This window comes from Geotrypetes seraphini, chromosome 2 (assembly GCF_902459505.1).
Source record: "Geotrypetes seraphini chromosome 2, aGeoSer1.1, whole genome shotgun sequence".
NCBI lineage: Eukaryota > Metazoa > Chordata > Amphibia > Gymnophiona > Dermophiidae > Geotrypetes > Geotrypetes seraphini.
Window position 1 is genome coordinate 394151164 of NC_047085.1, and position 22757 is coordinate 394173920.

Sequence of the window (22757 nt, forward strand, 5' to 3'; positions counted from 1 at the left end):
GGATCTTCGGGCACTGGCACTGGCACATCCTGTGCATTGGTGCTGGTGCCCAATCGGGTAAGAGATGTTTTGCGGTGCTGGGGGGGGGGATGTAGGATCGCGGGGGAGGGGGGGGTGACGCGAGCGGGGGGGAGGATGCCGGTTCGCAGGGGGGATGCCGGATCGGATTGAAAAAAAAAAGTTGTAAAACGCGCTCACACGTATAACGTGCACAGTTATGCACGGTTTGTAAAAATCGTGTATAATGCACGCGTTATATGCGTGAAAATACGGTACTTCCTATATGCTCCTGGCTAAATATGTTTTAGTGCCTGCCTTGTTCCTAGTTTGACACTGTAGCAAAGGCTCCAAAGGCAAGATCCTTCTGTGACATATCTGTCTATTGCTTCAAATATTCAGGGTATCCATAATGAACATGTAAAAGAGAGATCTGCATATAACAGGCATGCAAATTTCTACATCCAGGAGGCCAGACCTGTGCAGAGAGAGGGGGCAGACTCGGGATGGGGGGGTTCCAGCAGGGAGAAGGGTAGATGGATGGATGGATGCTAGACTCATAAATGTATGGGGGGGGGGGAATGACCCAGACCAGAAAGGAGGATGGGAAGGGAGGAACAGATGCTGGACCTATAAGTGGGGGTGGGGAATGAAAGGGAGAGGAAGAGAGTGATGTGGGAAAGGAGACAAAGCTATTTTTAGAGTAACTCTCAAGCAAGCAGAAACTATAGTTATCTGACTCCTGCCCCATGCAGAGCTCCTAAATGGCTGCTGTGAGTTCACATGGCAACCACGTGACCATGGGAACGCACGAGGTTGCTGCAAGAGCTCATGGCAGCCATTCAGATAGCAGTTCTGTAAGGGGCAAGAGCATAGGGAGATTGCTTCTGTCCCGGTTCACTGCTAAACCACCAGGGATTTAAAAGGTACCATTTTCACAATCAGGTAGGTGGGAGGGAGTTGTGAATTTATTAGAGTTGGCCAGGACAGGAGGCGGGAGGGATCTCTCATGTCCCGCTTGACCACCAGATCTTATAGCAAGCCCGATAGAGGCCTGCAACAGATCTGGGAGGAGGGCGGGTGGGTACTGACCCAAATATAAACTGAGATCCTTATTTCTGGGCCATTTTTTTTTTTGTCTCAAAATCTTGGTTTATATTCAAATACAGTAAAATAGCTTTTAACAACTGACTCACAATGGGGCCGATTCTGTAAGTGGTGCCTGTTGCATGTCAATCATGGACAGACGCCGCTTGCAAAATCACAGCTAGCAAGGACTCTAGATGCCAAAAATATAGGCCAGGGTTTTACAGGCCTTCATTTCCGACACCTAAGGTTCTTGTAGTATCATAGCCAGTGGAGCCTAGTGACACCTAAGTACAGTACCGTCCCTAAACATTTCCACTTCCAGGCTTCAGCGTTACTAGGCACTGCTACTGGAGGGCATCCAGCAATGCCTATTTTTAATCCTTTTTTTAAAATTGTTTTTTAATGGCATGATCAATTATCACACCACTTAAAACCAATTAAAACACAAGTTAGGTGTCAGAAGGCATCTAATTTTTGGTGGATTTTTGGAGAATCCAGCCCAATAACTGAAAACATACTACTGATGGATACTGCCAAAGACATACGAAATCTAAAACATAGGTAGAATATATTAAATGGCAAATTGATAATACATTAAAGCATCAATGCAAGGCAAAATGATGTAATTCAACTTACAAGAAGACGTGTCCAATGTAGATAAGTAACCCAAACTCCACAGGAACAAGGACATAACTGGGATGACCAAACAGTACTCCAGTGTTAAACCGCCCCCCCAACCCCACCCCAAAAAACAACGGGACTAAACAGCTGTACTTACAAGCGATTTATCATGAGTAACCATCATTTTATTCTAAAAAAATCATAAGTTTATTAAAAACATACAGAATGACTTAAGTGTTCAAATGTGACAGCAGGAAAAAAAGTAATTCTTCAAATGCATGTACCAAATCAAAATAAACAACCCAGAAAGACTCCGTTAACTTCAAATATGAGCTAGCCAGTGCAACCACTTAAGTGCTGACTAATGACAAAGAATGCAGCAAATCTCATCTATTAAAAAAAACCCAACAAAAACCAATTTTAAAGCACACATCCACTTTGCAATGCAATGGTTATTCCTGTGAAGCACCATGCCAAACTGCTTGAGTTATGTCCTTGTTTCCTGCCGAGTGTGGTTTTTATTGCATCAGGAGTCTGATGTAGGCAAAACACATGAGATGTTATGACCTAACAACTCTTGGGTCAATATTTGGTACTCTTCTATGCTTCCACTACAGGTTCTGACCATACAACAATCACTTAGTCATACAGTAAGTAGTTATGTCACTTTGCAAAACAGAAATCACCACATTTCTATACATTTTAAAGTAACAAGCCACATCCTCTCATTTTAATCAAACACTTCTGACCGTGCCTACAGGTCAAATAAAAACCTCAATATGATTCAACAATGTTAAGTGATCATTTTTAGGTAAACTGAAATCTGTATGGACAGGTTCAAGAACAAATACAGTATATCTGAAATTAAAAAAAGAGAAAAACCACATAGAATTGCTTCAATAGCTACATACCTCTTCCATGTTGCTCTTCTCAACCAGCTTCCACCTCAGCTGAGCTTTAAGGCATTTTATAGTCTTCTTAATGGACAATAAATAGTCAATATTTGGGCTTTTATTGAGCCATTCCGTAATTTGCTTCTTAAACTAAAGATTACAAAGTTCTAGTTACTACAGTTGCTTAGTATACAACAGCATAAAGCATGCAAATAGTCCAAGTCCTTTACTCTGCTTATATTACTGTAAATACCATGCTAAGTTTATACTTGAGGGCTCCAATTTTATATTAACATTTCCCCCCTCTTTCTTCTCTTCCATCTCACTCTTCCTCACTAATCACCAAGCCTTCTGAGTTTCTTTCCTATTAAAAGGGCCAGCTAAGTATCTCCTCATAAGTTCATAGTATCTCCTCATAAGTTCATAGTTCATAGTAAACCTGTGGCAATGTTTACTTTCTTTGGTGCTGGGGTGTTTTTTTTTTTTTTTTAAGAAAGAAAGAAAGAAAGAAACTAGTCAATTTTCAAATCAATTTCAAAGGGTTAGGACCAATTAGGTATCCTCAAATAATGCAAATGACTAAAAGTTAAAGAGCAGCAGTCACAGCACTTTATCTACTATTCCTTGCAGTATAACTCAGTTTTTCCAGTTTAAACTTTTTTTTGCTAAACATAACAGAAGGAAATTAGATTGAAGCAATATTGGCACCTCAGCATGCAATCTTAAAACAGATTTGAGTTAAAGCAGATTGAACTGTGTAAAAAGCTTCCATCATCAGGCTTCCCTATCTCTCTTAACCAGCATCTTATCATAAATGAACACAAATTAGAAAAATAAAAATAAAGGACCACAATTATTGAGTTAAAAAGAAACATTCTCCGTCATATTCCGCCAATCATCAATATGAGCAAGGACCACTTGCTCATAGCTTCTTACTAAAATGTGGCAAGAGCAGCTTTACTGATTTTAACATAAGTAGGTAATATCCGGCAGTTGCTATCAGCCTGATAACTGTTGGAATACAATCTGTGAGATGACCCCATAAATGCTCCTATACCCTCCTTGGTATGACATGCATAATCTCCACAGCATGGATGACCCTAGCCAGCCCCAATGGATAGCAAACTTGATCCAGTTTACTAAGTCACATCACTACAGCTGAACCACCTACTTTTATAGAAAATAAAACAGATGCTGTTCTAGGTGAATGATAGAAATGATTTTTGTATTTACATTTCAAAGACAATTCTAAATTTAATTAACAATCAATGGCAATTTGTAAAAGTTGAAGATCTTAAGACACTAAGTAAAAAAGTAAAATAAATGATTTTCTGAAGAATGTAGTATCAAAATAAAGCCACAGTTGTCTTCATATGCAATGTGTGAAACAACTCTTTGGATATAGAAACATCTTACACAACATAGGATTAAGTAGAAAGCCAGAATGAAACTTACCGAACACTATTAGAAGCAGATCTTTAGAAAAAATGTTTGAAATATGAGCTCAGGACTTTAACAGTGCACAGAAAACTGGCAAAAGGAAAAAAATCAGGTCTTGCCTTTCTTTCCTTTAATCCCAAATGATCAGTCCAGTTTTTGGGTTATGCCTAATGTGACCATACGTCCCGTTTTGAACGGGACCATCCTGTTTTTAGATCCCCTGTCAACATGCACAGCTTCGGGACGCCGAAATGTCCCGTTTTCAGAGACAGCATCCCAAAGCAGTGCTTAGGGACAATGGGACAGGCGATCGCTTCCCCTCCCTGCCGCGCCAAAGCCAGCCTGTCTCCCACGCCTGAAAGGCTGGCCTACCGCCGATTCAAACCCCCCCAGGTCCTCCACCCACTGCTTGCCGCCTGCTACAACTGAAGAAAAGCAAGGTGCAAACACCGGTCCACAAGCCTTCTTCCTGACGTCAATTCGGACGTCGGAGAAGAAGTCCCGGGCCAGCCAGGCAGCGATTGGCTGATCCGGAACTTCCTCTCCGTCATCAGAATTGACGTCGGGAAGAAGGCTTGTGGGCTGGCGCTTGGACCTTCCTTTTCTTCAGTTGCAGCAGGCAGCAAGCAGCGGCCATGGACCGGGGGTGGGGGGGGGGGTTGAATCAGCGGTAGGCCAGGCTTTGGCGCTGGAGGGAGGCAGACCAGCTTTGGTGCGGCAGGGAGGGAGGTAGGCATGCTGGCTTCAGGGGAGGGGGTGGGACAAAGGCTGGAAAGCAGTGATGGGGACATAGGAAGGAGGGAGGAAGGAAGGAGAGAAAGAAAGAGGCAGAGAAGGGGGGGTAAGCAGAAGAAAGACTAGAGAGAGAAAGGCCTGGATCAAAGGGGAAAAACAGGCAGATACAGGACTATGGGAGGTGCAGACGGAGAGGGAGAGACCCTAAGAAAAAGCAGCGAGAGGCAAGATCATAACAGAGGAGGGAGACCTGGAATAAAGGTACAAAGGAGAACTGACACTGGATCCAAAGGGGATGGGGAGACAAAGACAGACAGACAGAAAAAAAAGAACACAAGATGTGCCCTCACAAATCGACAACGGAGGGGTGACCTTCATAAACATTGCAGACATCCTGGACAACCAAACAGAAGCAGTACCCACACAATGAACTTGATTGCTGTGACTGATTCAGAAGGGGCCAATGAAGATGCAAATTACAAATTAAACCATAGAACCTTGGTGAAATGCAGTATCCTCTGGAACAAATGCAGAAAAAGTCCACAGGGAGAGGAAAGTGTACGCAACTTCAGAAACTATACTTGCTGTACCAAATGTTGTTAGATGGAAATCATTCTATTATGCTGTTGACAAAGTGTATTCTATTGTCAAGAAGACATCTGAAACTGTGCTCATTGACAACTGTGAGAAGCTTTCCCTAACAGCTTTCCACTCTAATGAAAAATTTTCAGGGTATAAGATAAATTGGAGTAAATCTGAAGTACTTCCTCTAAACGTGTATTGTACAAAGGGCTTGTTCGATTCATTTTCTTTTGTATGGAAGGAAAATGGATTAAAATATTTGGGAATTTGGATAAAAAACACGCTGGAAGACACAATGAAAGAGAATGAAAAATTTTTATTGCAGAAGGTATCAGAAATGTGCGAGCAATGGAATCCATTACATCTGTCTTGGTGAGGGAGAGTTCAAGCTATTAAAATGATGATATTGCCTGTGGTTTGTTATTAGATGGGAATATTACCAGTTTTTTTTAAGGGGTCCTTTTATAAAAAGTTAAACAATATTCTTATAAAATTTGTTTGGTTGGGCAAAACTCCTAGAATTGCCTTAGTATCTTTCCAAAAATCAATTGCGGAGGGTGGGGTAAATTTTCCCAATTTCTATAGGTATCATCAAGCCTATATTTTGCGACAGGGTATGTACTGGGTCCTCCCAGAGCTCATTGATAATACCCCAGATTGGTTGTGGTTGGAATGGCGACTCATGTTCCCTTTACGATTAAGTCATGTACTTAGTATTAAAATGCCTAGATTATATAAAGAAAACAGAATATTTATGGATACATGGAAAACTCTCTGATATGTTAGTAATTTAACGCCTATTCCAATCTATAAATCAACAAATCAAACTATATGGTTAAACTCCAAGATTCAAATTGGCGGATTTAAGGCCATCTAGAAGCATTGGATGATTGTAGGTATACGCATTTTGGGCGATGTTATTTCAAATGGTAAGCTGCTTGACTTTTCACAATTGCAGCATAAATATGGTCTTAATAAATCACAAAGCTTTAGATGGTTGCAACTGAAGCAGGCTATTCAGGAGGGGTTCCTCGAATAGAAAAATCTCTATAATCAGTATAGTCTGGAATTATTATACTTTCAGGTGGACTTCTTCGGTCACCAGGCCGCACAGTGGTATAAATTGATAAACGGATTTATAAATAAAAAACCTAAAAATGGACATAGGTACATCTGGAGCATTGAGATAAAGCATCAAATTACTGCGTCTCAATGGCCACGAATTTGGTCTGGAGAATGAGATCTCCAGTGTCTGCTCTATGAGACAAACTTGTTTTTTTCTTTTACATAGAGCATTTTGGACCCCAGTTAGATTACAAAAGTTAGATAGCTCTAAGTCTAATAGATGCTGGCATTGTAATCTGGAAGCAGGGACTTTAGATCATTTAATATTTTATTGTCCCTGTATAATGGCATTTTGGAAATCAATTTGGACTCAAATTAATTGTTTATTAGAAAACCATGTAGCATTATCGTTTGATACAATAATGTTCGGAATGTCAATTAGAACAACAAGTCAAATTTCATCAAGTAATAATAAACTTTTATTGATCATGACAGGAGTCGCCATACAACATATTACTAGTAATTGGAAAAATTACAGCAGACTTAACTATACCTTCTGGTGGAATTCGTTGTGCCACATTTACAAAATGGAAAGAACAATTGCCATACAAAGAGGGAATAATAACAATTTTTAAAAGATTTGAGGGCCATTGATAAATTATTGCAATGATTAGACACCATTATCCATTGAAAGTACTCTTATACATAGTGGGGAGAGTATAAAGTTATATTAAAGGTATGATCAATAGTTAAGAATATAATATTTATATGATATTTTTGAATATTTGTGGGAAGGGTGGGTGGGGAGGATATAAATTTATGTTTTTAAGATGATGTTATAAGAAATACAAGTGATGTTTATAAGGTTTAAATGATGTAATATTGTTTCTTGATGTAAGATGGAAAAATGAATAAAAAATTTGGAAAGAAATTGCTTTCATGGCAGAGTATATTAAGGCAAGTGTTTCACATCTACAATTCAAGCAGCACTGGATCCAGTCAGATGCTGCCAGAGCTCATGCCGAATACTTGCTGATGCAAGCAATGCAGTCTCAGGTTGACGCTACAAACACAACACCTAATGCAGCACCATCTTCCAGTGATGGCACTAGCTTCTTCTGCTTCTATGAATCAAATAAAGGGAACAATGCTGTGCACTTAGAACTAGACCTCTTCTTGAATGATGCTGCATGTGATATATCCAGTCTCCAGCGATATCCCACTGTGAAAGAAATGTTTCTTTTGTTTGCTGCTTCTTAGTTGTACCTTGATGTAGTTTCTTTGTCTTTATCTACAGTACACTTTTTTTTTCTTCATCTCTCTTTGGGAATCAATTTTTCTTAGATATTTAATGTAACTTAGAATGTAAACAGCTGAGGTCTGTAATATGGTGTAGGCGGCATAACAAATGATATTAAACATAGCATAAATATAACACTATGAACTTATTCCATGCATTTGGTTCATGAAAAAAATCCTGTATTACAATATCTTTATTATTTAATAATTTGTTTTCTCAGGTACTTTAGCTAGATTGTGAGCCTTTGGGACAGTTAGGGAATTTCCACTTACCTAATTTTTTTACTTTTATTTTTATTTTATTATAATCCGTTCTGGGCTCTTGGGAGGACGGGCTAAAAAAATGAACACATAAATATATAAATAAAATAAAGAATATGAGCCTTCCATCAAGGGCACCAGTGGAGAGACTTCAGAATAAGTGGACAGCTTTTTACACCACGCAGGAACAGTTTAACCAATGAACATTTTGAAATGCTTTTAATGCTCAGAGCCAATAAGGAACTCATTTGAAAATAAAGTACTCATAGAAATATAGAAATATGATGGCAGATAAAGGCCAAATGGCCCATCCAGTCTGCCCATCTGCAGTAACCATCATCTCTTCCTCTCTCTAACAGATCCCACATGCCTATCCTAGGCTTTCTTGACTTCAGAAACACTCTGTCTCCACCTCCTCTTCCTCTTCTGGGAGACTGTTCCACACATCTACCACCTTTCTGTAAAATAAAAATTAAAAAAAAGTATTTCCTTAGATTACTCCACCCTTTCTGAAAAAAAAGTATTTCCTTACATTATTCCAGAGCCTATCACCTCTTAACTTCATCCTATGCCCTCTCATTCCAGACCTTCCTTTCAAATGAAAGAGACTCGACTCATGCGCATTTACATCATGTAGGTATTTAAATGTCTCTTATCATATCTCCCCTCTCCTGCCTTTCCTCCAAAGTATACAGACTGAGACATTTAAATCTGTCCCATTACGCCTTATGACAAAGACCACATACCATTTTAGTAGCCTTCTTCTAGACCGAATCCATTTATATCTTTTTGAATTGTACATATTTGAATTGTACATATATTCTAAATGAGGTCTCACCAAAGTCTTATACAGGGGCATCAATACCTCCTTTTCCTACTGGTCATACCTCTCCCTATGCACCCTAGAATCCTTCTAGCTTTCTCCATCACCTATCTGTTTGGCCACCTTAAATCCCGCTCTTCTGTCGTGCACATAAGTTCTTCACCTTCTAAACTGTACTGTTCCTTTGGGTTTTAGAGCCCAAATGCATGACTTTGCATTTCTCAGCATTAAATTTTAGCTGCCAAATTTCAGACTATTTTTCAAGCTTCGCCAGGGAAGTTATATTGAGCATGAGCCAACACTAATTGTACCACCACATATGTGATATATATAATACAGTCAAAAACTGTACATAGGTCGTACCATCAGATCTATCAAAGAAAGACTGAATGAACATAAATTGAGGGTGCACACACAGAATGAGACAGCTCCATTGGTGCGGCACTGGAAATTGATGAAACATACTTTACATGATATCAGATGGCGAATTATTGATTTGGTACAAGTAGGGTGGAGGGTGGGAGGGTGGTAATTATGAGAAAATACTTAGCCACAAAGAACTTCAATGGAGGCAGATCTAAAGGAATACCAAATGATTCAGGAGCAGATAAAGTAGGCTCACATTCAGAATCAGTAAGGTAACAAGAAAGATCAGAATCAACTTCACAAGTCCCAGGTGACTGGTGGAATCAGCGTGAAGAGCTTTCTCAATGTTGTCGGTATCAATCCCATACAGATGAGGAAGAGGAATGACACAAAGATCTTCTGAATCTGGAATCATAGGATCAACATGCCTGAGAACGCCGATGCTTCGATGTAGAGCATCTATACTCCAATGAAGAACAGTGGTGCTTCGATAGAGAGCATCGAGACATCAATGAAGAACATCGACACTTTGAGGAGTAGGATCGAGGAGAGCACTTATGTCTACTGGAAGAGCGCCAATGGGAAGTCGATCTACATTGCAGTGTAGACCTGAAATTGGTACCTCAGACTAGAGAGTCAATGTAAGCACCAGTATCAAGTGCAAGTTGAACCTGCCACCAATCTCCCTTCGGAAAAACTAATTGAATTGTTCCTTGAAGATTTGCACTGGTACCCTTGGCTCAACAGCCAGTACCATCAGTGTGGCAGGGTGTTGAGGAGTGGGTGATCTCGATAAGGATGCATGCACTGAAGGAGTGTGTTAGCGTCGACGTTTGGCCTACATCAAGGGACTCGATGCTTTAAATGCTTGCAAAGCTTGCTGGGAAGAGGATGGCTTCTTAGCAGGCTTCCCTGATGCAGGAATGACGTCCTATGTTGATGCCAGTGCTGCCGGTACTGAAGGTTCCGATCTCACCCCAGAGTCCATTGTCAAGCCGACCAACTTCTCCTGCTGTATGTGACAAGCCTTCCATTAGTGTTTTTGTAAGGTTGAACAATGAGTACAGGTGTCCACCCAATGCTCAGGGTCCAGACACTGCAAACACCAACTATGTGGGTCAGTGATTGAGATAGGGCAATGACACCAACAGTACTTCCTAAAACTGCTCAATGGTTTCGACATGGATGGAAAAATCTCAGCAGCAAGGTTAAACTCAATGGTGACAAAACAGAGAAAAAAAACACTGAGGCAGAAAAAGAGGGCCAAAGGTAAAAACGGAAAAAGGATACAATTTTTTTTAAAAACTGACCTTAAATCAGGGGTCTCAAAGTCCCTCCTTGAGGGACGCAATCCAGTCAGGTTTTCAGGATCTCCCCAATGAATATGCATGAGATCTATGTGTACGCACTGCTTTCAATGCATATTCATTGGGGAAATCTTGAAAACCCGACTGGATTGTGGCCCTCAAGGAGGGACTTTGAGATCCCTGCCTTAGATGATAGCAAAATAATAAGAAATATAATAAAGGTGGCAAAAAGCCAAAAGAAATACGTTGACGGAAAGGCAATGCACGTTGGACAGAATCCAGAAAAAAAGCACTTTACCCTGCGGAAAACAAAGAACTGAGGTACCGCAAGCCGGCATCAGGCAGGAAGGAACTTGCGCATGGTGTGGGCAGTCACGAACTTTCTCAAAAATTTAAATAGGCAATACACTTTTACCACTGTCCAAACCAGGCTCCGTGGATGATGCCACCCCCATGGGAATATGCTACCTGCTTGTCTTAGGATAATGTCAGTTTTGTGGAGAAAACCTCTGCCCATCTCCAGTCCTCCAGACAGCAGAGCTGCCAGCATTTCCCAAAGTTCCTTCAAAACCCCAAGATGTATCCCCATCCAGCCATACCACTTTTGTCTAGTTTAGTTAACTATTCACAAATACAGTCTTCTGAAAATCATTTGTCTACCTCACTTCCATTCCTATTTATGTGCATTTTCTGTGGCCCTACGCTTGGCACATCATTGGTAAACACAAAATTGAAATCTGAGGATAAAGCAGAATTTCTTAATGTCTAGATATTCCTCCCCTTCACTCATGAGCCTTATAATGCTACATTTGCATTCCCTGTTATTGCTAAGATTTAAAAAAAAAAAAAAAAAAGTCTTGCTCCCCCATTAATTTGATGTTTACTTTCTTATTTTACCAGCTTCTCTTAACTTTTCCAGATATTGTTGCTAATCTTCCTCTTTTGCCATCTCTTGAAATTTATTAAAGCTAATCATTGTACCTTTGTAGCACCTCCCTTTTCCTCTTATTTACTTTCCTAACAAAAAAATCTGTTCCCTTTGTGCCAGAAGTTAATATATTATTTGGTACAGGACCCATTTTATTGATATGAGCCCTGCTGCAGCTAACTTGCACTTAGTGCTGCCCAATTTCATCGATTCACTTTGGTGAATCGATTTGTTTTAAAAAATTGGGGCTCGCCGATTCGGTGACCAACCCTCCTCTTACTGGCCGTTCACTGCCGCTGCTGCTCCTGCTTTAGAGGGCGAGGGAGGAGGGTCGGTCAGGATGTGCTGCATAGGCGCTCTTTCTAATGTCTTCCGGCTTCCCCCTGGCCTCCTGGTCTCATCTTCAGCTAATTACAGCAGCCTGCAGAGGATCACCGGTGCTGTAGCAATCCTAGCAGGCTGCCGTCGTCCTCTGCAGCACATTCTCTCTGCAACAATCCCACCCCGTCAGAGGAGGGGTGGGACTGCGGCAGAGGGAATGTGTTGCGGAGGCTGACGACAGCCTGTTAGGATCGCTACAACTCTGGCAATTCTCTACAAGCTGCTGTAATTAGCTGAAGATGAGACCAGGAGGCTGGGGGAAGCCAGAGGATGCTAGAAAGTAGGGGGAATATGCAGGCCTTCCGGGAGGGGTGGGGGGTGGCTGGTGTAGAAGTACATGGAAGGAGGGAAGAGACATGCATGTGTCAGACTGAGGGGGAGGGGGGAAAGAAATAATGGGTCTAAAAACAGGGAGAGATAAGAACATAAGAATTTGCCTCCGCTGGGTCAGACTAGAGGTCCATCGCGCCCAGCAGTCCACTCCCGCGACGGCCCATCAGGTCGTAAGTGATCCTTTATATCCTTCAATCCCTTTTATCCTTCCTTATCTATATCCTTCTAACTGTACCCTTCTTTATCCTATATCTTCCCTATCTATATCCTTCAATAACTTTTTCTTTCAATAATTTATCCAATTTCTCTTTGAACCCCTGTAAAGTTGTCCTATCACACCCTCCAGAAGCGCATTCCAGGTATCCACCATCCTCTGAGTGAAGAAGTACTTCCTAGCATTAGTTCTAAACCTGTCCCCTTTTAGTTTCTCAGAGTGCCCTCTTGTTCTTGTAGTTCCCCATAGGCTGAAGAATCTGTCCCTCTCCAAATTCTCAATGCCCTTCATGATCTTATATGTCTCTATCATGTCTCCTCTGAGTCTCCGCTTCTCCAGGGAGAAGAGCCCCAGTTTCTCTTGCCTGTCTGCATATGAAAGGTTTTCCATACCCTTTATCATACGTGTAGCTCATCTCTGGACCCTCTCAAGTATCGCCATATCCTTCTTCAGGTACGGCGACCAGTACTGGACACAGTACTCCAGATGCAGGCGCACCATTGCTCGATACAGCGGCAGATAACTTCCTTCGTTCTGTTGTAATACCCTTCTTGATGATACCCATTCTGTTTGCTTTCCTTGAGGCCGCTGCGCATTGTGCCGTTGGCTTCATTGTGGTGTCCACCAGCACTCCCAAGTCCTTTTCAAGGTTACTTTCCCCCAGTACCAACCCCCCCATTTAGTAGCTGAACCTCAGGTTCTTTTTCCCTACATGCATGACCTTGCATTTCTCCACATTGAAGCTCATCTGCCATTTATTTGCCCACTCCTCCAGCTTGTTCAGATCCCTTTGTAATTCTTCGCATTCCTCTATTGTTCTAACCCTGCTACAGAGTTTGGTGTCATCCACAAATTTTATAACTTCACACTTTGTCCCTGTGAAGTGAGGGAGCCCAACCCCTTCTGCCCAGGCGACCCCCCTCCCCCTGCTTGATCCAGGCAGGAGGGAGCCCAACCCCTCCTGCCCAGGCGAACCCCCTACCTCCCACCAAGATACGGGCAGGAGGGATCTCAGGCCCTCCTGCCCTCGGCGCCCCCCCTCCCACGATCGCCCCCCTCCCGAACGGCACCCCCACCATCCGACCAGCTCGACCCCCCCGCTGACCCGACACTACCCCCCAACCTCCACCACCCCCCATACCTGTAAAAACATTGAACGGACGGGTCCCAAACCCGCCCATCAGGCCCATCATCCATCGAATGTGCAGGCCTTAGGGCCTGATTGTCCCAGCCGCCTCAAACCCCGCCCACAGGTGGGGCTTGAGGTGCCTGGGCCAACTGGAATTGGGCGGGGCCTTAGGCACATGGGCTGGGTTGGAGATCTCTAACAATACTTATTTAATTACCAAAAGTAAAAGGTTTAACGTGATTTTATCCGGTTCAAATTTTTCTATAACAGCCCTTTTATATATGAGTTAACTTTTTTGCATCCAGGAAACTATGAAGTTGCTCCGGCACAAAAGAAACATATTTAATTCCAGTATGTTTAACCAAACACCTACAGGGATAGCTAAGTAAAAAAGTGGCACCCATTTTTATTGTTAACTCCCTCACACTCAGGAATAATTTTCTCTTCTCTTGAGTGGACTTAGTAACATCGGGGGAAATCCATATCTTTTCTCCCAGAAATAAGCTCTAGGAGAAATGAAAGAAAGTTTTCATAATCATATTTAAGTCCTGCTCAAACACGAATGAGACAAGCAAAGTGCCTCGGTATTGAATTTCTTCATGAGATTTTTTTTAGGAGGGGAATTTTCTAATTTTCTCAGCAAGTAATATATTTTATTGATCAGTGGTACCAAATCTATAGAAATTTTTAATATCTCCTTTAGATATCTCTTGAAGGCATCAATAATTTAATTTAGGAAAATTCAATACCCGCAAGTTCAATCTTCTATTGAAATTTTCCAATTGTTCAATTTTACATTGTAGAAAATTTCTGTCCTTAACCATGGTAGCCGACAGTCTGTAGCGATGAAATCTCTTTATCTACTTGTTTAAATTTCTTACTTTTTTCTCAGATAATACAGGACTACCGAATGTTGACACCTCAATTTTCAAAAGTACATCTTTTGATTGGTAAATCATTCCATAATGTGGGCACTAAAGATAATTTGGGCAGAAGTTTGTTATAAGAAATGTAAAGTCCTATTGAAAACATACTTTTTTAAATTGGTTTTCTGACTGCAACTGCCAATATAGAGAAGCTGGGATGTCCTCCAGGGAAGCTCATGACAAATTGAGAGAGAAATGAATGGACCTATGGAAATATGGAATGTGGATATCATATAAGGAAATAATTTATGTAATGATGAATGGTATTCTTGGAATAAATGGACTAGTTCTGTCCTATTTGTCTTGGAGTTCTATTCGATTGTGAGTGTTTAGGCTAATTTTGTGAACTGCTCTGGGTCTAGTAAGGGTGAGCAGTATATTAAATCTTTTAAATAAACACAAACTTATGTAAAAGGAACATTTTTATTTTCAAGAAGAAATTTCATAATATTCCGTGGGTGTTACTTTCTAGTATTTTATAATATAAGAATAGCCTCACAGGGTCAGACCAATGGTCCATCAAGCCCAGGAGCCCATTCCCACGGTGGCTAATCCAGGTCACTAGTACCTGGCCAAAAACCCAAGGTGTAGCAATATTCCATGCTACAGATACAGGGCAAGCAGTGGCTTCCCCCCGTATCTGTCTCAATAACAGACTATGGGCTTTTCCTCTAAGAAATTGTCCAAACCTTTCTTAAAATCAGCTACACTATCGGCTCTTACCACATCCTCTGGTAACGCGTTCCAGAGCTTAACTATTCTCTGAGTGAAAAAAAAAAATTCCTCCAATTGGTTTTAAAAATATTTCCCTGTAACTTCATCCAATGTCCCCTAGTCTTTGTAATTTTTGACGGACTGAAAAATCAATCCATTTTACTCCACTCAGGATTTTGTAGACTTCAATCATATCTCCCCTCAGACATCTCTTTTCCAAGCTGAAAAGCCCTAACCGTTTTAGTCTTTCCTCATACGAGAGAAGTTCCATCCCCTTTACCATTTTGGTCGCTCTTCTTTGAACCTTTTCTAGAGCCACTATATCTTTCTTGAGATAAAGAAACCAGAATTGAACGCAATGCTCCAGATGAGGTTGCATCATGGAGCGATACAGAGGCATTATAAAATTCTTAGTCTTGTTAACCATCTCTTTTTTTAATAATTCCCAGCATCCTATTTGCTTTTTTTAGTCACTGCCACACATTGGGCAGAAGATTTCAGTGTATTATCTACGATGACACCCAGATCCTTTTCTTGGGCGCTAATCCCCAAGGTGGACCCTAGCATCCAGTAACTGTGATTCAGATTATTCTTCCCAATATGCATCACTTTGCAATTGTCCACATTAAATTTCATCTGCTATTTGGACGCCCAGTCTTCCAATTTCCTAAGGTCCACCTGCAAGTCTTCACAATCTACATGCGTTTTAACCACTTTGAACAGTTTACTTACACTAGCTATTGCAAGTAAACTTTAATCTCTGAGATGTAGTTCAACAGTCCATAATCCAGCAAATTTTCTAAAACCATGAAAGATTTGTATAAATGTTATACAAATTTACTAAAATGTATGAAATGCAAATTGGTTTCCAAAGAACACCATTTTCAGAAGCTACCCTTATAATCAGGTAGAAGATTATTACTGGGATTCGGGTTTAACGCTCACTCCCTCCTGTGTTGTCCTCTAACCGCTCAGTTCCACTCCCAATAAACGAAAAAAAAAAAAACAAAAAAAAAAAAAAAACCTGACACCTTTCCACACCCGCTCCTGCATACTGCTTCTACCTGTCTCTGTGCTGTCGCTAAGTCTCTCCCCACTTAGCATTTTGTTCCACACACGATCCAAACAAGCTCTGCCTCTCAGCTTAAAGGGCTTCCCAAGTTCCATCATGAAGCCTCCCTTCTGGCTCCTTTTTCTCTTTCTCTGCTCTTCTCTTAAGATCTCCCTCTGCCTGATACCCCCCTCCCCCAACATACCAGACTCCCCAAATGTCACTATTACCTGCCCCGGCCTCAAAATTCCCACGCTGATGCGCACCAGAAGTCACTCTTACAAACAAAAACACCGCAAAGCCAACCTCGCCTCTTTAAAGCCTGTGCCCCCCGCCAACCTTCCCAACCACGCCCCTGACTCTCTAACCCCAGTCCCGTTACTTTACTGCAACGCCAGATCCGTATGCAACAAGACCCAAATTGTGAAAGACCTTCTCGCTGACTCTGATCCCGGATTCTTCTGCATCACAGAGTCCTGGATCACCAAAGACGATTTCTATACACAAAATGAGCTATGCCCTCAGGGATACCAAGGCCTCTTTTCTCCTAGAGTAAACCGAAAAGGAGGCGGCCTGGCACTCCTCTACAAATCTTTCTTTGATGTTCAGCTCCTCGAAAAGGGCAGCCATCATTCACTAGAATACATGTTAGCCTCAGTCAATGATGAGCTCCATCTTCACCCACTGGGTATCTTATTATTATATCGTCCACCCACCCCCTGGAGCAATTCCTCTGAGCTTGTTTTCAAGACCATATCTAACGCGTTCCTCAAGTTCCAAAGACTACTGATCATCGGAGATATTAACCTCCACCTCGATGACACCACCTGCAAGGATGCATCTGATTTCAATAATTTCCTCACATCCCTTGGCTTCTCCCCCCCTGTCCCCTCTCCAACCCATGATAGAGGCCATACACTAGACCTCATCAGCTTCCTCGATCTCACGGATTACAAAACTTCGACCGATGACACCCGTTGGGACCACGTTCCCTGGTCCGACCACTTCTTAGGAACCTTATGCCTCCCCATCTTCATGTCACACCTTGGAACCTCACCCCATACCTCTAAGTCCATTACTTTCCGCAAGAAAATTTCAAGTGATCAGTTCTGGTCCAAATTCCTCAACAATCTCTCATCCAAGCCTAAGCCTTCAGATTCTGTAACCAACTGGCACAATTGGATTACTCTCTCAAAATCCACCTACCACTCTCTTGCCCCGCTTTCCACCAAAACCGTCACCTACTCCCGTAAGGCCCCCTGGTACCTCCCACACCACAGGGTACTAAAACAAAAATGTCGATCCCTGGAACGCATCTGGAAAAAATCTAAATCCCCCAGAGACAAACAAATCTGGAGAGTCAACATTAAAATTTACAACAACACTCTCAAAAGTGCTAGGAAAAACTTCTATGGTGACAAGATCTCCAGATCTAACAACCAGAACAGCATGCTGTTCAATATCTGGCGCTCCCTAATCCCCAACACCAACCCTTCCATACTCCCCTCCTCCCCATCAGCCGACCTACTAGCAAACTTCTTCAATGGAAAGGTCACCGCCTTAAGAAGCTCCTTCCCTCCCGTAGTCTCCTACAATTCTCTAGTGTCCGCCACCCCCCATTCCCACTCCAAATGTCATCACCCCTGTCCCAGTCAATAGATCCTGGACTGCCTTTGAGCAAGTATCCGAATCGCAGGTCCTCAAGCTCTGCCAGAAATTGAAATCCTGCAACTGCACCTTGGACCCATTTCCATCCTATCTATTTGAGAAAATACCCGCACAGGCCATCTCATCTCTCACCAAACTCATAAATTCTGCCCTATTATCGGGCCTCTTCTCACCTGAAATGGGACACATTGCATTGACCCCCCTACTGAAGAAAGCTGACCTAGATCCCTCCATCCCATCCAATTACCGCCCTATAGCGAACATTCCGCTCCTAACCAAACTGCTTGAGTCCATTGTCTCCTCCCAACTCTCAGCCTACCTGGAAAGATTCTCTACCCTCCTACCCTACCAATACGGCTTCAGACCCAACTTCAGTACTGAAACCCTCCTGATTTCCCTAATCTCGAAGATCCAACAACTTCATTCTCACAAAAAATTTGCCGTTCTCCTTCAATTCGACCTCTCTGCAGCCTTCGACGTTGTCCATCATGACATTCTAATCTTCTTACTCTCCGAGATAGGCATTAGCTCCACAGTACTCGATTGGTTCTCAAACTTCTTACGCTCTCGCTCTTACAACGTTACCAAGAATGGTACCTCATCCTCCCCATGGAAACCGACATGTGGAGTCCCACAAGGCTCCCCCCTATCTCCTATCCTCTTCAACATTTATATGTCCTCCCTGAACCTCCTCCACCTTTCCCCCCTAGAAACACTCTACACTTACGCAGACGATATCCTGGTCCTCCTCGAGACCGACGCAAACCTCACCAATCTCGCAGCAAACATCTCTTCATGCATAACCAACCTTCAATCCTGGGCCCTCGCTGTACAAATGAAACTGAATGAGTCCAAAACCAAACTACTTTGGCTTGGCCCTAAACTTGATCATCTACCCACTTCCATCCCACTGCCCACAGGCTCCTCTCTACAACTGGAGTTCTCTAGCAAAGTCCTGGGCATCACCATAGATTCCTCGCTATCCTTCAACGACCACCTCAATTCCCTGATAAAAAAATGCTTTTACAGCCTTCATATGCTGAGGAAAGTGAGGTCCTGCTTCCACCAAAAACACTTTGCCGTGCTCGTACAGTCCATCATCCTCTCCAGATTGGATTATTGCAATTCCATTTACCTTAGCTTAACAAAGAAAAGCCTCCACAGACTCCAACTAATCCAGAACACAGCGGCCAAACTTATCTTCTCAAAAAGCAAATTTGACCATGTCTCTCCGCTCCTGTCCAAGCTCCACTGGCTTCCTGTCATCTCCAGGGTCCACTTTAAATGTGCCTGCTTAACCTTCAAGATCCTCCACGGCATCCTTCCACCTCTTATTCCTCTATCCTGGAATTCCTCAAATCCATTCTTCACTAGATCCACGCAAAAACTAAAATTATCCCTCCCCTCCTTAAAAGGTATCTCCCTCGTTGGTAAACTCGGTTCCTCCCTCCACTTCAGAATCGTTCAGCTATGGAATAGTTTCCCTCCCCCTCTCCGCAACTTGAGCCCCCTTCTACCATTCCGTAAGCTTCTGAAGACCTGGCTCTTCTCCAAAACGTAACCTCATCCCCTCCCTAGTATTATCACACCTATCCTCTCTTCTTACCTTCTTCTATAAATCTATTGGAGTTCCGCTCCTTCCCTAACCATGTAAACCGTGTCGAGCTCCACCTGTGGAGATGTTGCGGTATATAAACCCAAGATTTAGTTTAGTTTAGTTTAGTTTAGAGTGATTTGGATCTTTCCATTTGTACAGCTGAATTAAAGCAAGGCCCATGAAAATGGAAGAACACCCCTTACTACTGTAATGGAAAAATAATGAATGCAGGTTTTTCTTAAGTCTGTACTGAGGTCTAAACTTGTACAGACAAAGCCAGAAGTGGATTAAAAATGGGATAAAAGCTATTTTCTCTAAAATCAATAGAGCCACTATTTCCTCTTCTTCATAATCCTTTTTTGTGCCCAGTGCAAGCTGGCCTTAAAATCAATAGTAGCTATGTGCATACATTAAAGGAAAACATGTCACCCTCACACTGTACCACTGTCAGTGTTTTCTATTCTTTTAGAAAGAAAAATACATACATATTTGTACATTGCCACCTTTTTTACTAAAACAAACTTGTGTGATAGGTTTAGAAGGCGTTTTTTTAACTTAACTGAAGTGTGATGTCTCAATAGATGACTAATATACCATACTATAAATATTTAAAACAAACAAAAAGGGAGAACCAACAAAAATCTGCAGTGAAGCATGCAAAACCAAAACAAGGAGATCTGCAGAAACATGCAGGCTAAATTTATTATATCAAAAATAGAATGTGGTTGATAATACCACCTTAAAAACAAACCAAGGGACACACAGAGCAAATTAAGATCAAACAATGAGAACAAACACCTAAATAAGTCAAATAAAAGTTGACAGCTCTTTTCATAAATCATCTTATTTTTATCAAAATATCATGAGCTAAGCATCTTTGACAATAAAAATAAAACAAAAAAAGACCTTTGTTTCACCTGAATATAAAATGTTAATTTCTTTCACACTCAAGAGTACCAAAAAAAAAATCAAAACCTACTTCAACACTGCCACCAAACTTGAGTTCCAACATTCTAATGAGTTGTTCTTCCTCTTGAATCTTCTTTATGACAATACTGTAAGTATTTAGGATTATTCTCTTATCCATGTCATCTTGATCCTTCATTAAATCAAACATACATTGATGAATACAAGATAGAAGAATCACAACATTCTTAGATTGGGGGGGGAATTCAACAATATGTGCTATTGTTAATATGGGTTATTTTAGCACAATGGAAGATTAGGTTTCTAAATTCAATAATCTTCTTTCTGTTAGTCTCTGTAGGATTCCATACACTAGGTGTTCAATCCCAACCCGCAATCCAGGAGTTGCAGAAATTCAAACACTTTTCATGCTCCACCCTCTTAGACTGGGAGCTAGAAAACATATCCATTTGCGTCCCAAAACCAAGTAACATACCTAAACAAATCCATGACAAGGAGGTACTGGGGAAGATCCCCAGCAATACAAAGAATTCTTGAACTGGTCTGCTCTGCAAAACATGAACAAGTAATAAACAGGTACAAAGGCAACTCAGAAAAACATTGAGGAACAATGTAGAACTAACCTGTGTGCAACGAGCACCAGAAGAAAAAGCCTTCAGCAATGAGCATACTCACAAAAAACTCCCCACAGGATCTGGCAACTGACTGGAAAATCTTCAAGCCTATAAAGAGAATAACCGAGGCAGAAAGAAGCAGGCTATTCCAAACAACTGAGTGAACACAGAGGGTGAGTCTTATGGAATCCTACAGGGACTAACAAAAAGAAGATTATCGAAGGAAGAAACCTAATCTTCCATGCTGTTACATTATTTCTGGATTCCATATGCTAGGTGACATATCAAAGAAATAGTAGCAGTTAGGGAGGGACAGAAGAGCCTGCTCTCAACACCGAAGTCCCAAAAGCAGTATCAGAAAGAGCTGCAACATCCACTCAATAAAAATGGGTAAATGTATGAAGAGAGGACCAAGTAGCCGCCTTGCAAATTTCATCAGGATGAATCGTGCGAGACTCCGCCCACACAGCAGTCACACTTCTAGTCAAGTGAGCTTTAAATGAAATCAGCTGCTGCTTTCTGTGGGCAATGTAAGTCGTGGAAATGGCCATTCAAATCCGTTCAGCAATCAAAGGCTTGGACACCGGCTGACAATTGCAAGGCTCATCAGGACAAAAAGGTTATCAGACAGCCTGAAATCATCATCCCTTTTCAAATAGTGGAGCAAAACTCTCCAGACATCCAACTTGTGTAAGATCTGATCTTTGCGCTCCAAACCTGTGGGATGAAACACAGGCAACCAAACCTCCTGGTTGATATGGAAGGATCATACCACCCTTCAGCAGAAAGGAAGGTACAGTACGGAGACCACCACCTGTGTCTGTAATACGGAGAAAAGGTTCCCTGCATGACAGAGCCTGAAGCTCTGATATATGCCGTGCCGAGACAATGGGACAGTCTTGACTGTTATTATGTTAGATCCAGAAGAGAAGCATCATTCAGTGGTTCAAATGGGACCTCTCCATGGCCCTGCTAAACAATGTTAAGATTCAATGAAGGGAAAGGAAGATGCAAGGGAGGACACAAACAAAGTGCCCCTCTCATAAACCTGATCACATTTGGCTAAGAAGTAAGCAAACTAGCACTACTGTGTGCTTGAAAAAAATGAAAGGCCTGCAACCTGAACTTTAAGGGAGGCCACTACCAGACCTTTTTCTAGGCCCTCCTAGAGAAAAGCCAGGAATACTGAAATGGGCGACCACTCAGGTTCCACCTGATCCTTAGCACACCACTATTGGAAAGCCTTCCAGGCTTTGGCATAAGAAGCCATAGTAGAGGTTTCTTCAAGTCCAAGAGAGTCAAGATAACTACATTTGAATAACCATGCTTCATCAAGGCTGAGCGCTCAAGAGCCATGCCATTAAGACCAAAGCCCTGACTGAAAGTATCAATGAAGAGGTAGCCAGAGCTTCTCATCCATGAGTGACAAGGCCAGTCTGGAGCTACTAGAATTACCAGGCTGGGATGCGTTGCTATCCGACAGATGTCCCAACCAACCAGATGTCCCAACCAACCAGAGGCCATGGAGGAAACACATACAGGAGCTTGTGAGCTGGCCAGGGCTGGACCAAGGCGTCTTGCCATAGGCTTTTGCGCTGTATTTGTCAATCGAAAAAGCACCTGGTCTTCGAATTCTTTGCCAAAGGCATGAAGTCCATCTGGGACTGACCCCAGCACTGCACAATCAGATACAACGCCTTCTGAGAGAGGGAACATTCTCCCGGGTCCAGGAACTGTCGGCTGAGAAAGTCTGCCTGAACACTGTCAATTCCAGTCACATGGGCCGCTAAGACAGAC

At 42.1% G+C, this 22757-nt stretch overlaps 1 protein-coding gene across 9 annotated transcripts in view; it reads right to left on the bottom strand.

Moving 5' to 3' along the window:
- The window catches only part of STK31 (serine/threonine kinase 31), a 620303-nt gene that overhangs the window by 142955 nt on the left and 454591 nt on the right, over positions 1–22757 (bottom strand). For 7 of the 9 annotated variants that reach the window (XM_033930854.1, XM_033930858.1, XM_033930853.1 and 4 more), the window contains 2 exons: positions 20399–20518; positions 2619–2750 (listed from right to left, as the gene is read on the bottom strand). In XM_033930854.1, the coding sequence (XP_033786745.1) occupies positions 2619–2750; positions 20399–20518 (252 nt within the window). The remainder of the gene's footprint in view (positions 1–2618; positions 2751–20398; positions 20519–22757) is intronic. The other 2 variants (XM_033930859.1, XM_033930857.1) reach the window with 1 other exon arrangement.